Source organism: Salvelinus namaycush, chromosome 16 (assembly GCF_016432855.1).
Source record: "Salvelinus namaycush isolate Seneca chromosome 16, SaNama_1.0, whole genome shotgun sequence".
Classification (NCBI taxonomy): domain Eukaryota; kingdom Metazoa; phylum Chordata; class Actinopteri; order Salmoniformes; family Salmonidae; genus Salvelinus; species Salvelinus namaycush.
The window spans coordinates 5,991,124-6,008,130 of record NC_052322.1 but is presented as its reverse complement, the minus strand read 5'-3'; the positions used below and the strand labels follow the sequence as shown (position 1 = coordinate 6,008,130).

At 40.5% G+C, this 17,007-nt stretch overlaps 1 protein-coding gene across 4 annotated transcripts in view; it reads left to right on the top strand.

The window, feature by feature from the left end:
- LOC120060932 (ubiquitin conjugation factor E4 B-like) overlaps positions 1-14,320 on the top strand; it is a 69,013-nt gene extending 54,693 nt beyond the window's left edge. For all 4 annotated transcript variants that reach the window (XM_039010370.1, XM_039010368.1, XM_039010369.1 and 1 more), the window contains 4 exons: positions 2,136-2,327; positions 11,328-11,502; positions 13,727-13,873; positions 14,072-14,320. In XM_039010370.1, the coding sequence (XP_038866298.1) occupies positions 2,136-2,327; positions 11,328-11,502; positions 13,727-13,873; positions 14,072-14,139 (582 nt within the window). In that variant the 3' untranslated portion in view covers positions 14,140-14,320. The remainder of the gene's footprint in view (positions 1-2,135; positions 2,328-11,327; positions 11,503-13,726; positions 13,874-14,071) is intronic.
- Positions 14,321-17,007: the final 2,687 nt, after the last annotated feature.

The following is a 17,007-nucleotide window of genomic DNA, read 5'->3' as shown; positions in this document are numbered from 1 at the left end:
CATAAACATCACAAATGGTCCTTTTGTTCGATTAATTCCGTCGATATATATCCAAAATGTCAATTTATTTGGTGCGTTTGATCCAGATAAACACCGCTTCCAAATTGCTCAAACGTGACTACAAAATATCTCAAAGATTACCTGTAAACTTTGCCAAAAAAATGTTAAACTACTTTTGTAATACAACTTTAGGTATTTTTTAACGTTAATAATCGATAAAATTGAAGACGGGATGATCTGTGTTCAATGCAGGATTAAAACCAACTATAGCCAGCTTTCTGGTCACGCGCTTCTATCTAACAGGACACTTAATGTGACTCTCGTTCAAGATGGCCGTACTTCTTCATTACACAAAGGAATAACCTCAACCAATTTCTCAAAACCTTTGATGATCTTCATCAGATGACACTCATAGGACTTCATGTTACAGAATACATGTATGTTTTGTTCGATGAAGTTCATATTTATATCCAAAAATCTGTTTTTCTCAGTTTGGCGCGTTATGTTCAGTAGTTCCAAAACATCCGGTGATTTTGCGGAGAGCCACATCAATTTACAGAAATACTCATAATAAACATTGCTAAAAGACACAACTGTTATGCATGGAATTTTAGATCCACTTCTCCTTAATGCAACCGCTGTGTCAGATTTCAAAAAAACTTTACGGAAAAAGCACACCATGCAATAATCTGAGTACAGCGCTCAGACAAAAACGATCCATACAGATAACTGCCATGTTGTGGAGTCAACAGAAGTCAGAAATGGCATTATAAATATACACTTACCTTTGATGATCTTCATCAGAATGCACTCCCAGGAATCCCAGTTCCACAATAAATGTTTGATTTGTTCGATAAAGTCCATCATTTATGTCCAAATACCTCATTTTTGTTCGCGCCTTGTGTTCACAAATCCAAATTCACGACGCGCAGAATTTGCCAGACGAAAAGTAAAAAAATTCCATTACAGTTCGTAGAAACATGTCAAACGATGTATAGAATCAATCTTTAGGATGTTTTTAACATAAATCTTCAATAATGTTTCAACCGGAGAATTCCTTTGTCTTCAGAAATGCAATGGAACGCAGGTCACTCTCACGGGAGAGCGCGTGATCAGCTCATGCCAGACACCTGACTCAAAGAGCTCTCTTTCCCTCATTCTTCACAGTAGAAGCATCAAACAAGGTTCTAAAGACTGTTGACATGTATATTCGATAGGCAATGAGTTGAAAAACTACAAACCTCCCACTTCCTGGTTGGATTTTTCTCATGTTTTTGCCTGCCATATGAGTTTTGTTATACTCACAGACATCATTCAAACGGGTTTTAGAAACTTCAGAGGGTTTTCTATCCAAATCTACTAATAATATGCATATTTTAGCAACTGGGCCTGAGTAGCAGGCAGTTTACTCTGGGCACCTTATTCATCCAAGCTACTCAATACTGCCCCCAGCCATAAGAAGTTAACAAGAAATTCGTGGAGTGGTTGAAACACTCAGGTTGGGGTCAGTAACTTATTTATGTGAACTTCCGACTTCAACTATACATGGGACAAATTGCACTGTGAAAAAACATTACTGCAGTGGTCCACATCTGCCAAGCTCGCTGGGCCAGTTAATCAAGCTTTGGCCAGCACATTTTCAAACTCCAAAACAGAGAAAAGGTATTTATATTTGTATTTAATCCTTCTCAATCTTCCCAATGTCTGACGCAATAACAGGGATGCAAGCTAGTCACCTTTCTGAGAAATTCTCCATTTTGAATCCAAAATTGGTGACCTACGTGAATCATGTAGATCCGATGAAGTTTTTTTTGGGGGGGTGGGGGTTCAGATCACTACTGGCTGTAAGCGAACGAGTGATGCGTGTTTGGAGTAATACTGGCTGCTGTATCCAGGGCTCAGCCTATCGTTCACACAACAGAATAGCACCCGACTGAAGAAAGAAGAGACAACCTAGTTAGCCAGGATTTTTCACTTGGTACTGGCCCGGTGTGCCACTGGCAAATTTACCTTAATGTCAAGGCCTGTACGGTGTAAAGCCTACTTCAATAGTAACCTTAAACCATTCCTATTCATCGACGTAGATACACAAATATTTTTCCTGGTGACTGAACTTCCTGCTTTGTGCGTTCCAGGAGTTGGGGCCTCGTCTGGCGGCCATGCTGAACTTTAACCTCCAGCAGCTATGCGGGCCCAAGTGCCGGGACCTGAAGGTGGAGAACCCAGAGAAGTACGGTTTTGAGCCCAAGAAGCTCCTAGACCAGCTTACTGACATTTACCTGCAACTTGACTGTGCCCGCTTCGCCAAGGCCATCGCCGACGACCAGGTAAACTGTAATAGTCGCATACCTGGGTTTTCAAATAGAAAAGTCCCAAAACTGCCCCACCCATCTGGCAAAAATGTTAAGTATTTGAACCCATGTTTGAGTAGAAGTAGGACCCAATACATTTTTGTATGGATGCTCTGCTGTATTTTATATACTGTATAACTTTATGTATCTATGTATGACCAGAAAGATTTAACATTTATGACGAATACATTAATCTCATCTAAACTAAACCCTAAGCCTTGCTAAATAAAGAGCTTTATACATTAAAATAACTCTGCAGGAAAGACCTTACTGCAGCCTGACTGTATATTGAGTGTACCCATAGCAGTGAATCAGGAAGTAAAAACAGTTCTACTGACTCAAATTTCTAATGTTACACACCTACACTCCCCTCCCACAGTAAAGTACATATTTTTTTATTTGGCTCTATACTACAGCTACTCTCCCATAAAGCCCAGATTGGTGAAGGACTGTAGTCCTTCTGGGAGGTTCTCCTATCTCAGCCAATGAAATCTGTAATTCTGTCAGTGGTCATTGGGTTCTTGGTCACCTTCCTGACCAAGGTCCTCCTTGCCTGGTTGCTCAGTTTGGTCAGATGGCCAGCTCTAGGCAGAGTCTGTGTAGTTCCAATGATGGAGACCACTGTGCTCTTGGAAACTTCCAACACTCTAGAAATTGTTTAGACCCTTCCCCAGATACAGTATAGTGCCTAAGGAAAGTATTCAGACCCCTTCACTTTTTCCACATTTTGTTACGTTACAGCCTTATTCTATAATTGATTATATAAATAAAAACTTCTCAGTAATCTACACACAATACCCCATAATGACAGTGAAAACAGGTTTTTAGAAGTTTTTGCAAATTTTTAAGAATAACAAGGGGTGTGAATACTTATGTAAATTAGATTTATTGTGAGTCACAATTGACTCAGTGTCATCCGGGTTAGGGGAGGGTTTGGCCGGGGTAGGCCATCATTGTAAATAAGAATTTGTTCTTAATTGACTTGCCTAGTTATATAAAGTTTAAATTAAATAAAAACTTTAGAAATGAAAGCACTTCATGTACAGTGCCTTCAGAAAGTATTCATACCCCTTTGACTTATTCCCCCCAAAAATGTGTGTTAGTCTGAATTTAAAATAGATTAAATTGAGATGTTTTGTCACTGGCCTAAACACAATACCCCATTATGCCTAAGTGGAATTGTGTTTTTAGTAATTAATTTAATTAATTCAAAATGAAAAGTTTGTCTTGAGCTAATATGTATAGTGTTCAAACCCTTTTTATGGGTAGCATAAATAAGTTCAGGAGTAAAAATGTGTTTAACAAGTCACATAAGTTGCATGGCCTCACTCGGTGTGCAATAATAGTGTTTAACAACATTTTTGATTGACTACCTAATTTCTGTATCCCACATATACAATTTTCTGTAAGGTCCCTCAATCGAGCAGAGAATTTCAAACACAGATTCATCCACAAAGACCAGGGAGGTTTTCCAATGCCTCGCCAATAAGCGCACCTATTGGTAGATGGGTAAAATAATAAACTGATATTGAATATCCTTTTGAGCATGGTGAAGTTATTAATTGCACTTTTGGATGGTGTATCCATACACCCACTCACTACAAAGATGCAATTTACTTTTTGTCCTGAATACAAAGTGTATTTTTGGGGTAAATCCAATACAACACATTACTGAGTACCACTCATGTTTTCAAGCGTAGTGGTGTCTGCATCATGTTATGGGTATGCTTGTAATCGTTAAGGACTGGGAAGTTTTTCAGGAATAAAAAGAAACTTAATGGAGCTAAGCAAAATCCTAGAGGAATACCTGGTTCAGTCTGCTTTCCACAAGGCACTGGAAGGACAATAGCCTAATCAAAAGGCCAAATCTACACTGGAGTTGCTTACCAAGAAGACAGTGAATGTTCCTGAGTGTCTGAGTTATAGTTTTGATCTACTTGAAAATCTATGACCTGAACATGGTTGTCTAGCAATGATCAACAACCGATTTTTGAAAAAGCTTGAATAATTTTTAAAATAATTATGGGCAAATATTGCACAATCCAGGTGTGGAAAGCTCTTAGACTTACCTAGAAAAGACTCTGTTATCGCTGCCAAGGTGCTTCTACAAAGTATTGACTCAGGAGCGTGAATACGTATGTAAATTAGATATTTGTATATTTAATTTTCTATATACACTGCTCAAAAAAATAAAGGGAACACTAAAATAACACATCCTAGATCTGAATGAATGAAATATTCTTATTAAATACCTTTTTCTTTACATAGTTGAATGTGCTGACAACAAAATCACACAAAAATGATCAATGGAAATCAAATTTATCAACCCATGGAGGTCTGTATTCGGAGTCACACTCAAAATTAAAGTGGAAAACCACACTACAGGCTGATCCAACTTTGAAGTAATGTCCTTAAAACAAGTCAAAATGAGGCTCGGTAGTGTGTGTGGCCTCCACGTGCCTGTATGACCTCCCTACAACGCCTGGGCATGCTCCTGATGAGGTGGCGGATGGTCTCCTGAGGGATCTCCTCCCAGACCTAGACTAAAGCATCCGCCAACTCCTGGACAGTCTGTTGGTGGATGGAGCAAGACATGATGTCCCAGATGTGCTCATTTGGATTCAGGTCTGGGGAACGGGCGGGCCAGTCCATAGCATCAATGCCTTCCTCTTGCAGGAACTGCTGACACACTCCAGCCACATAAGGTCTAGCATTGTCTTGCATTAGGAGGAACCCAGGGCCAACCGCACCAGCATATGGTCTCACAAGGGGTCTGAGGATCTCATCTCGGTACCTAATGGCAGGCAGGCTACCTCTGGCGAGCACATGGAGGGCTGTGCGGCCCCCCAAAGAAATGCCACCCCACACCATGACTGACCCACGCCAAACCGGTCATGCTGGAGGATGTTGCAGGCAGCAGAACGTTCTCCACAGCGTCTCCAGACTCTGTCACGTCTGACACATGTGCTCAGTGTGAACCTGCTTTCATCTGTGAAGAGCACAGGGCGCCAGTGGCGAATTTGCCAATCTTGGTGTTCTCTGGCAAATGCCAAACGTCCTGCACGGTGTTGGGCTGTAAGCACAACCCCCACCTGTGGACGTCGGGCCCTCATACCACCCTCATGGAGTCTGTTTCTGACCGTTTGAGCAGACACATGCACATTTGTGGCCTGCTGGAGGTCATTTTGCAGGGCTCTGGCAGTGCTCCTCCTTGCACAAAGGCGGAGGTAGCGGTCCTGCTGCTGGGTTGTTGCCCTCCTACGGCCTCCTCCACGTCTCCTGATGTACTGGCCTGTCTCCTGGTAGCGCCTCCATGCTCTGGACACTACGCTGACAGACACAGCAAACCTTCTTGCCACAGCTCGCATTGATGTGCCATCCTGGATGAGCTGCACTTCCTGAGCCACTTGTGTGGGTTGTAGACTCCGTCTCATGCTACCACTAGAGTGAAAGCACCGCCAGCATTCAAAAGTGACCAAAACATCAGCCAGGAAGCATAGGAACTGAGAAGTGGTCTGTGGTCACCACATGCAGAACCACTCCTTTTTTGGGGGTGTCTTGCTAATTGCCTATAATTTCCACCTTTTGTCTATTCCATTTGCCCAACAGCATGTGAAATTTATTGTCAATCAGTGTTGCTTCCTAAGTGGACAGTTTGATTTCACAGAAGTGTGATGGAGTTACATTGTGTTGTTTAAGTGTTCCCTTTATTTTTTTTGAGCAGTGTATTTGCAAAAATGTCTGAACATGTTTTCACTTTGTCATTAGGGGGTTATTGTGTGTAGATGGGTGAGAAAATATATTTAATACGTTTAGAAGTTGGGCAGTAACACAACAAAATGTGGAATGAGACAAGGGTTATGAATACTTTCTGAAGGCACTGTATATAGTTGACGCCTTGACCCCAAGGGTCGTTGCACCTCAAACAGGATCTCAACAACCAACATCTCAGGTTTTTCTGAAATAGTTTCTGTAGTTAGAATCCGATAAGATTAACATTCATGAAACATTGTTTTGTTTAAATTGAATTTGATCTCTGATTTAAGCTAATTGATTGCACCTAAATTTGACTTTTTTCATTTATAGGATTCATAATATAATGTTCAATAATTATAGTACCTAACATCTGATTTGGACCATAATTCTTCCTAACAATGAGTAAGATATGAGGAATCCAGGAAAATGATCAAAGACCACGGATACCCCAACAAACTGTATACAGTAACAGTTCTCTGTCTGACACGTAGTATGGAGCTGAGGTTTGGAGTATTGCTTCTTCATCCTATGTAATGTATTCCCTCTGCATCTGGTGATGTTTTTTCCACCCTGTTCAGAGAAATTTACCATTGAACTTGCTTGCATTATTTACCATAAATGAATGTTAAGTATCAGGTTTTGCCCACTAAATGCCTCTGTTCCTGCTACTGCCACACCCTTTTATCCATTTTGCTGGTCTCCTGGGTTTAAAATGGATCACAACATTTTCTTTTAAACTTTGGATAGAAAACCAATTGCTTTTGTTCATGATGAAAATGCATTGTGTGGTCATCCTCAGTTTTTTTGTATTTGTGTTTTATTATGTATCCCCATTAGCCGCTTCCAAGGCAGCAGCTACTCCTCCCGGGGTCCAGTAAAATTAATGAAGTTTATACAATAAAAAAAAAAAAAATACAATACATTAAGTGTGTGCCCTCAGGCCCCTACTCTACTACCACATATCTACAACACAAAATCTGTTTGTATGTGTGTGTCTGTGCTTTTGTTTGTGTTGCTTCACAGTCCCTGCTGTTCCATAAGGTGTATTTTGAATCTGTTTTTTAAATCTTATTTTACTGCTGCATGAGTTACTTGATGTGAAATAGAGTTCCATGTAGTCATGGCTCTATGTAGTACTGTGCGCCTCCCGTATTCTGTTCTGGACAGTTCAAGCCATTCCTCCATGAAGGCAATTCAGTTTGTCCTTCTCTTAGGCTTAATCTGTCTCCAGGAAATCTGTGTGTGTTTAAAGCAAACCGTTTGGCTACAGCAGTTCTAATGGTTTCAATATTATGGTCTTGAATAATGGTAAAAGTCCCAAACACCCACAGTATAGTGTTTTGTAATGTTGGGTTTAATGGTAAATGTCACTAATCATACTACATATCGCTATGTTTTAGAATAGTTTTATTGATAAAAATGACTGCAATGCTTTATAATTAGGGATGACTAACCAACCCTAACCAGCCGACTAACTAACCCTCATTAACTGGTCAACAAAATTTCGAACAGTAAAATGATATGACCAACAGAAAATGGCCTACTATCCATGCATACAAGGAACTGACATTTTTAATTAAAAGCTTAATGGAAACATTCAACAATAGCAAGCCTGTCATCTTAGTCAAATGGCTATAGCCAATTGTTGAACATGCAACTCCTGCAATGAAGCAGCTAATAAAACATACGTTTCACATTTTACCAAAAGGCAATTGGTGGGAAAACGCAGTTCTGAACAGCACACAGTGCGTGGTTCCATATGTGAGAGATGAAAATCTCTATTAGAATTTAAAAAGGTGGGGAGTCTAATAGCAACAACTAGTATGGGTTGCTAATATGACTAGGATTGTGGCTTTGTCTTCTGGACAACTAAAGAAACATTTATGGTTAATGGCATGAGGGTCTTTATAAAAGAAATTGCCTCCACGTTTCTATGGTTGGATTTTCGCTAGGCTACTTTGAAGCAAAGACATTTGAAGTAAAACGTTCAGCTTTCAAGCAATTCTACTGCCTCAAACTCACGTTGCAAAGTAGTGGGTGATGCGCTGTTAGCCTGCCTACTGTTGACTAAGACGCTTGAATTACGAGTTGAGATTGAGAACCAAAAATACTAGCTTTTTTTAATCGTGGCCATCCCTCAAAAATGTTTGTCACTTGTTTGCATTTAGAATGGTTATTTGTTGCGCACTGACTGGGCTTATAAAAGCACGTTTTACTCCAGTACCAATTTGTCGTTGCACATCTCACACTACAAGAGAATTGCAGATTTGGTTCCGATTTTAAAATCAAATGTTTGAAAATATTCGGACGTCTGGGACTGCTCAAAGACGAGATCGGTAGCCCTCAGATTGCGTCTCTGACCTGCTCACATTAAACGAGTGTCTGAAGGCCGTGCTCCCTGAGGAGACAAAATCCCTGTCTTTGCCTACTATCTCAAAAACTTGTCGGGACTGCTAAATCGGTGCCAAAATCGTGTTAGTGTACACCCAGCTTCAGAAAGGGGCAAACTGAATTGGTTTCATTGAGGACTGGCTTGACTTGTGAGGATGACCACACAATGTATTTTCATCATGAGCAAAAGCCATTGGTTTTCGACCCCAAGTTGCAAAGAAAATGTTGTGATCCATTTAATAAACACTAGACCAGCTAAATTGATAAAAGGGTATGGCAGTAGCAGGAACATTGGCATATAGTTAGTGGGCAAAACATGGTACTTTAACACTAATTCATGGTAAATAATGCAATTAACTTCCATGGCTATTTTCTCTGAACAGGCAGGAAAAAAACACCAGATTCACAAGGCAGTACATCACATAGGATAAAGAAGCAATACTCAAAGCCGCAGCTCCATACTACTTGTCAGACATAGAGAACTGATACTGTATACCGATTGTTGGGGTGGGGTTCCGTGGGTGGCTTTTCACAATTTGATTCTATTCCACGTCTTGCTCAATGGTCGGATGTTGGGTACAACAGTACCAGTGAAAAGTTTGACACACCTACTCATTTAAGGTTTTTATTTTACTGTTTTCAAAATTGTGGAATAATAGAGAGAACATCAAAACCATGAAATAACACATATGGAATCATGTAGTAACCAAAAATATATTTTATATTTGAGTTAATTCAAATAGACACCCTTTGCCTTGATGACAGCTTTGCCCCCTCTTGGCATTCTCTCAACCAGCTTCACCTGGAATGCTTTTCCAACAGTCTTGAAGGAGTTCCCACATATGCTGAGCACTTGTGGCTGCTTTTTCTTCACTCTGCGGTCCAACTCATCCCAAACCATCTCCATTGGGTTGAGGTTAGGTGATTGTGGAGGCCAGGTCATCTGATGCAGCACTCCATCACTCTCCTTCTTGGTCAAATAGCCCTTACACAGCCTGCAGGTGTGTTGGGTCAATGTCCTGTTGAAAAACAATAGTCCCATTAAGCCCAAACCAGATGGGATGGCGTATCACTGCAGAATGCTGTGGTTGCCATACTGGTTAAATGTGCCTTGAATTCTAAATAAATCACAGACAGTGTCACCAGCAAAGCACCCCCACACCATAACACCTCCTCCTCATGCTTCTGCAGAGATCACCCGTTCACCTACTCTGCATCTCACAAAAACACGGCGGTTGGAACCAAAAACCAAAAATTTGGACTAATCAAATAAAAAACCATATCTCAGACTGGCCAATAAAAATAAAAGATTAAGATGGACAAAAGAACAGACACTGGACAGAGGAACTCTGCCTAGAAGGCCAGCATCCTGGAGTTGCCTCTTCACTGTTGACGTTGAGACTGGTGTTTTGCGGTACTATTAATGACGCTGCCAGCTAAGAACATGGGAGGCGTCTGTTTCTCAAACTAGATACTCTAATGTACTTGTCCTCTTGCTCAGTTGTGCACCGGGGCCCCCCATTCTTCTTTCTATTCTGGTTAGAGCCAGTTTGCACTGTTCTGTGAAGGGAATAGTACTCAGCGTTGTACGAGATCTTCAGTTTCTTTTTCTAATGGTCAATTAGCCTTTTAAAATGATCAACTTGGATTAGCTAACTCAACGTGCCATTGGAACACAGGAGTAATAGTTGCTGATAATGGGCCTCTGTACACCTATGTAGATATTCCATAAAAATCTGCCGTTTCTAGCTACAATAGTCATTTACAACATTAACAATGTCTACACTGTATTTCTGATCAATTTGAGGTTATTTTAATGGACAAAAAATGAGCTTTTCTTTCAAAAACAAGGACATTTCTAAGTGACCCCAAACTTTTGAACGGTAGTGTATTTCTGAACACATGGATAATGATGAGTCAGAAAGTTAGAGGCACAAAGATCATACCCCCAAAAGATGCTTACCTCTCCCCTGTTATTGGTAATGGTGAGAGTTTAGTGTGTTTTGTTGTAGCCTCTGAACGGCATCTCACTCATTATTCATGATTTTGGTATTATCAGGATTCATTTGGAAGTGTTCAGAAATGTCTTATCTACTCACTTATTTTTTTTAAATACTCCATTCACCATTGTTACTATTGGGCAATACATAACCCAAAACAAACCGCAAATGCATCCGAGTTTGTGGTCACAAGCAAGGAGTATGGGACCAAATACTAAGCTTTTGACTAATACAGTAAGTGAATTTGTCCAAATACTTCATCTGGGGGACTGGATACATAAAGTGCTTTAATTTCTAAACATTAAAACGGATATGTATGAAAATACCCTGAAATTAAAGTTGACATTCTGTATTGTTGCCTCGAATAAAACATTTGATCTCAAATCCAAAATGCTGGAGTATAGAGCCGAATGTAAAAAAATGTCGCTTCACTGTTCAAATACATATGGAGGGGAGTGTATGTCATTATACCAGATTTGGGTAAAGTACTTAATTGATTATGAAATTCGAGGCACATGGTTGTTAGCACAATACAAAGCCTGGGGAAGAAATGGCAGTGCTAGTGACTTTGCTGTCAGTACCGACCATGCTGACATCTCAATGTAGTTATAATTTGGAAGAATGACACATCCTTAGGCCTCTCATGGAAAATTCCCCCGAAAGGCTGTTTATTTGCTCCCCTTCCCCCCCCCCCTTTCCAGGGATGTATTCACTAGGAACCAAACAGGCCAAAGCGTGGAGGGATCTACTGTTGCAGAACGTTTTGCTATGGTGTGTAGTAATAAATACTCCACAGGCTTACATGGTGTTCTTTCTCTCCCCTTTCCAGCGGTCATACAGCCGAGAGCTCTTTGAGGAAGTGATTTCCAAGATGAAGAAAGCCGGCATCAAGTCCACCATCACCATTGAAAAATTCAAGCTGCTATCGGAGAAGGTGGAGGAGATAGTCGCCAGGAACTCGCAGTCCGAAATGGACTACAGTGACGCACCTGACGAGTTTAAAGGCAAGTGTTCAACTTTTCCAGTGTTCAAACTCGCAAGTGTTTAAATAAACTTTCTAGTGTTCAAACTGGCAAGTTTTGGAACAAAACATATAGATTTTATTTATTGTGTTACTAATTGCCCCTGACCGCAGCGGCATGTTCATTTGGATGCAACGTTGTAGTAAGACTTAAATTACTAAGACTGGTCACAGTCCTCTATTCCACATTAGGCCTGCTACAGCACCGTGTCTGTTCTCTACCTTACATATCTGTCCGCAATGTTCTGAATGTCCGTAGGATTTTTTTCATGAGTCCAGGACTTCGGTCAAATGAGCTGACTTCAAGTCAGTTTGCAGTTTGCACTGCAGCTCAGTGTAAGAGGTGTCACTACAGTCCCTGGTTCGTATCCAGGCTGTATCACACCCGGCAGTGATTGGGAGTCCCATAGGGTGGCGCACAATTAGCCCAGCGTGGTCCGGGTTTGGCCGGGGGAGGCCACCATTGTAAATAACAATTTGTTCTTAACTGACTTGCCTAGTTAAATATAGGTTAAATAAAACATTTTATAAATATGCCTCACTATCCGCAGTGCTCGAATGGAGTGTGCCGTTGATATACAGTGAAAATCCACTCCGACTGAGGATATCCGAAATTAGTATAAGAGTAATACGACCATAATATTCAATCCGACTCCATTATCATATGAATGCTATAGGCCCATAAGCTTATTCCATGGGTCTAGCCAAGGTAGCGAGCCTTGCATCACTCGGAATACTATAAATTACAGTGCATTCGAAAAGTTTTCAGACCCATTGACTTTTTCCACATTTTGTTACGTTAGACTTATTCTAAAATGGATTCAATTGTTTTTTTTTCCCCTCATCAATCTACACACAAAACCCATTAATGACAAAGCAAAAACAGATTTTTTTGACATTATTGCAAATATATTTTAAAAATTAAACATTTACATATGTATTCAGACCCTTTACTCAGTACTTTGTTGAAGCACCTCTGGCAGCGATTTACAGACTTGGGTCTTCTTGGGTATGATGCTACAAGCTTGGATTTGCGGAATTTCTCCCATTCTTTTCTGCAGAGCCTCTCAAGCTCTGTCAGGTTGGATGGGGAGTGTTGCTGCACAGCTATTTTCAGTTCTCTCCAGAGAGGCTCGATCGGGTTCAAGTCCGAGCTCTGGCTGGCCCACTCGAGGACATTCAGAGGCTTGTCCAGAAGCCCCTCCTGCGTTGTTTTGGCTCTGTGCTTAGGATCATTGTCTTGAAAACCTGCTCCAGAGCGCTCAGGACTTCATCAAGGATCTCTCTGTACTTTGCTCCATCTTTCATTTCATCTCATCTTCTCGTGTTGCGTTTTGGGGTTGCGACAACTCGTGGACCTTGGCTGCAGCGCGTGGTCACCTAGTCTGTTCATATGTTTTATACCCCCGGGTCACAAAGGGGCGTTTCCGTCTTTATGGCGTATCTAGTTACGAGGCAAGGTATGGATTTGACTCAGATCCGGTTTAGACAACTAACTTCACATTTCATCTTTAACAAAAACATATTTGATCTGGAGACTTTCCACACAATGCACAGTATGCAAACATTGGGTACTATTATAAACTCTTCAAGTTAAGTTTTTGTTATAATGTCGTCTTAACTTTTAATAACATAACAAAAACGACATTCATTTTCATATTCCATCTATCGTTGTTACCAACATTTTGGCTGAATGGAATATATTGTCCCGAAGTCCATTTATTGCATGTTACCGTCCTGAGGTAGGTTCTCCATAGGACCCACTCACACATTCCAATCCTCCATACTGAGAGGACAAAGGATTCGTCTGCTGCCTTTAAGATTTACAATGGGCGTTAGGTGTCACCTCTGCGGCAGTGAGAGATGTCTCTGTAGGACTGTGATCCATGGTAACATGACCTGAACAGGCCAGTCATGACAGTCCTCACGTGTAACATAAAACCCTCTATTACAGTACAGCAACCTCTCAATATAGGACACAACTTTTAATTTAAAGATAATTGCCTTATCTTAATTAAGATTTATTTTTGCATTTCTAGTCTGCTTTATTTTTAGCATAGAAACTTGCATGCAAAAATAATTGCAGAGAGCGTAATAACAATGTCTGAAGAGAGGAAAGTATATGTTGATTTTATGAATTTAATTTTAATTGAAGATAAAATGTAATTTTATCTTTTGTTTTTGTCTGTGTACGTGTGTGTCCACAGACCCTCTGATGGACACATTAATGACTGACCCTGTGATACTGCCCTCTGGGAACATCATGGACCGAGCCATCATCCTCCGCCACCTTCTCAACTCCCCAACTGACCCCTTTAACAGACAGCCTCTCAACGAAAGCATGCTGGAGTCACGTATGTACACACACAGCATGGTCTTCCAGTCAAGAGCTGGTCACATAAGAATGAAAGAAGGGGACCAGCAATCTAACTGCAATTTAAGTCTGTTTATTTTCCATTTTCTTTTAGGCAACATGTCCTACTAGCACACCTTATTAACTGTTAAGGTCCTCAGGGGTTTGTGGTCACGTTTTGCTGTGTCTTTATTCACAGTCCCTGAACTGAAGGAGAGGATCCAGGCATGGATGAGAGAGAAGCAAGGCCAGGGACGTTTCCTCTAGTAACACCCCCAACTCCGGGGGTAAAGGATGTTATCACCACGACTGAATTCAATACCATCAAGAACAAATTGAAAAAAAGAAACCTGTGATTTTTCTCCCTTTAGATGACGATCTGAGAAAATAAGGATAAAGGCCCTTGGCTCTAAAAATGAAACATAATAAAAATTATGACTTTTAAACATTTTTTCTCATGACTTTGTGTGTGTATATATCTACATATGCATATATTTAAGAGTGAATGCATATAACGCTGCAAGGATAAGCAGTTGTCACAGCCTACAGGTTTAGCAGCAAAATGCAATCAATCGCCTTCATTAATTTTTCCTGAGTTTTGTAAGCCATTATGTATACTTTGTTAGGGAGGGTGATATATTTTTGGATATGGGAATGGAGATCCATTTTGGTTAAGTAGTAAAACTTTCACTGGACAAAAAATATAAACGCAACAGTTCATAAAAAAGATTTGTCTATCAACAATGACAAGCCACTGAGAGCAAATTATGTTCTTCAATAACACAAATTAAAAAGCAAATCGGTTTATTAAGAGGACAAATCAAAATATTATGCTGGGAGTCAGATCTTCAGTCTCCCCTGTCCTCAGCTTTTCACTTAAGTTCACTTAAGTGAAATAATCCGTCTGTAAACAATTATTGGAAAAATTGTAGGCATTCTCAGCTTGTAGGTACTCTCGCATGTTGATACTCAACATTCTTACCCCAATTAGTACCAATAATCGCCTTATACCAATTAACATCTCTCCATATACCCATCATGTCACTCTGGTTAAAAGGAATACTCTAATGGAATACCTGCCCTTGATGTGAATGGAGCAGACGTACAAAACCAACAACTACTTTGATTGTGGCATAGTGTAGCGAGAGATCTTGAAATGTATTGACGCCCGAGTGTCCCTCATCCTGCTGATGCATCTCTGTGTTGGAAATGGAACACCACACAAATCCTGTATTAGGAGGAAACTCACAGGGAAAATCATTTCTAACATCTTTCACATCTCTGCAAGACAATAATATTAAATCATCCTATTGTCAAGGTAATCATTCACAAAGTCCTTTAAAAGTGACCAGCTCTTCCACACTGGTATCAGTCCCATAGATAACTATTAGACATGACCAGCTCTTCTACAATGGTATCAGTCCCATAGATAACTATTAGACATGACCAGCTCTTCTACACTGGTATCAGTCCCTCATAGATAACTATTAGACATGACCAGCTCTTCACACTGGTATCAGTCCCATAGATAACTATTAGACATGACCAGCTCTTCTACACTGGTATCAGTCCCATAGATAACTATTAGACATGACCAGCTCTTCTACAATGGTATCAGTCCCATAGATAACTATTAGACATGACCAGCTCTTCACACTGGTATCAGTCCCATAGATAACTATTAGACATGACCAGCTCTTCATACTGGTATCAGTCCCCCATAGATAACTATTAGACATGACCAGCTCTTCTACACTGGTATCAGTCCCTCATAGATAACTATTAGACATGACCAGCTCTTCTACACTGGTATCAGTCCAATAGATAACTATTAGACATGACCAGCTCTTCACACTGGTATCAGTCCCATAGATAACTATTAGACATGACCAGCTCTTCCACACTGGTATCAGTCCCATAGATAACTATTAGACATGACCAGCTCTTCTACACTGGTATCAGTCCCATAGATAACTATTAGACATGACCAGCTCTTCATACTGGTATCAGTCCCATAGATAACTATTAGACATGACCAGCTCTTCACACTGGTATCAGTCCCATTGATAACTATTAGACATGACCAGCTCTTCTACACTGGTATCAGTCCCATAGATAACTATTAGACATGACCAGCTCTTCACACTGGTATCAGTCCCATAGATAACTATTAGACATGACCAGCTCTTCTACACTGGTATCAGTCCCATAGATAACTATTAGACATGACCAGCTCTTCTACACTGGTATCAGTCCCATAGATAACTATTAGACATGACCAGCTCTTCTACAATGGTATCAGTCCCATAGATAACTATTAGACATGACCAGCTCTTCTACACTGGTATCAGTCCCATAGATAACTATTAGACATGACCAGCTCTTCATACTGGTATCAGTCCCATAGATAACTATTAGACATGACCAGCTCTTCCACACTGGTATCAGTCCCATAGATAACTATTAGACATGACCAGCTCTTCCACACTGGTATCAGTCCCATAGATAACTATTAGACATGACCAGCTCTTCCACACTGGTATCAGTCCCATATATAACTATTAGACATGACCAGCTCTTCCACACTGGTATCAGTCCCATAGATAACTATTAGATATGACCAGCTCTTCTACACTGGTATCAGTCCCATAGATAACTATTAGACATGACCAGCTCTTCCACACTGGTATCAGTCCCATAGATAACTATTAGAAATGACCAGCTCTTCCACACTGGTATCAGTCCCATAGATAACTATTAGACATGACCAGCTCTTCCACACTGATATCAGTCCCATAGATAACTATTAGACATGACCAGCTCTTCCACACTGGTATCAGTCCCATAGATAACTATTAGAAATGACCAGCTCTTCCACACTGGTATCAGTCCCATAGATAACTATTAGACATGACCAGCTCTTCCACACTGGTATCAGTCCCATAGATAACTATTAGACATGACCAGCTCTTCATACTGGTATCAGTCCCATAGATAACTATTAGACATGACCAGCTCTTCAACACTGATATCAGTCCCATAGATAACTATTAGACATGACCAGCTCTTCTACACTGGTATCAGTCCCATAGATAACCATTAGACATGACCAGCTCTTCTACACTGGTATCAGTC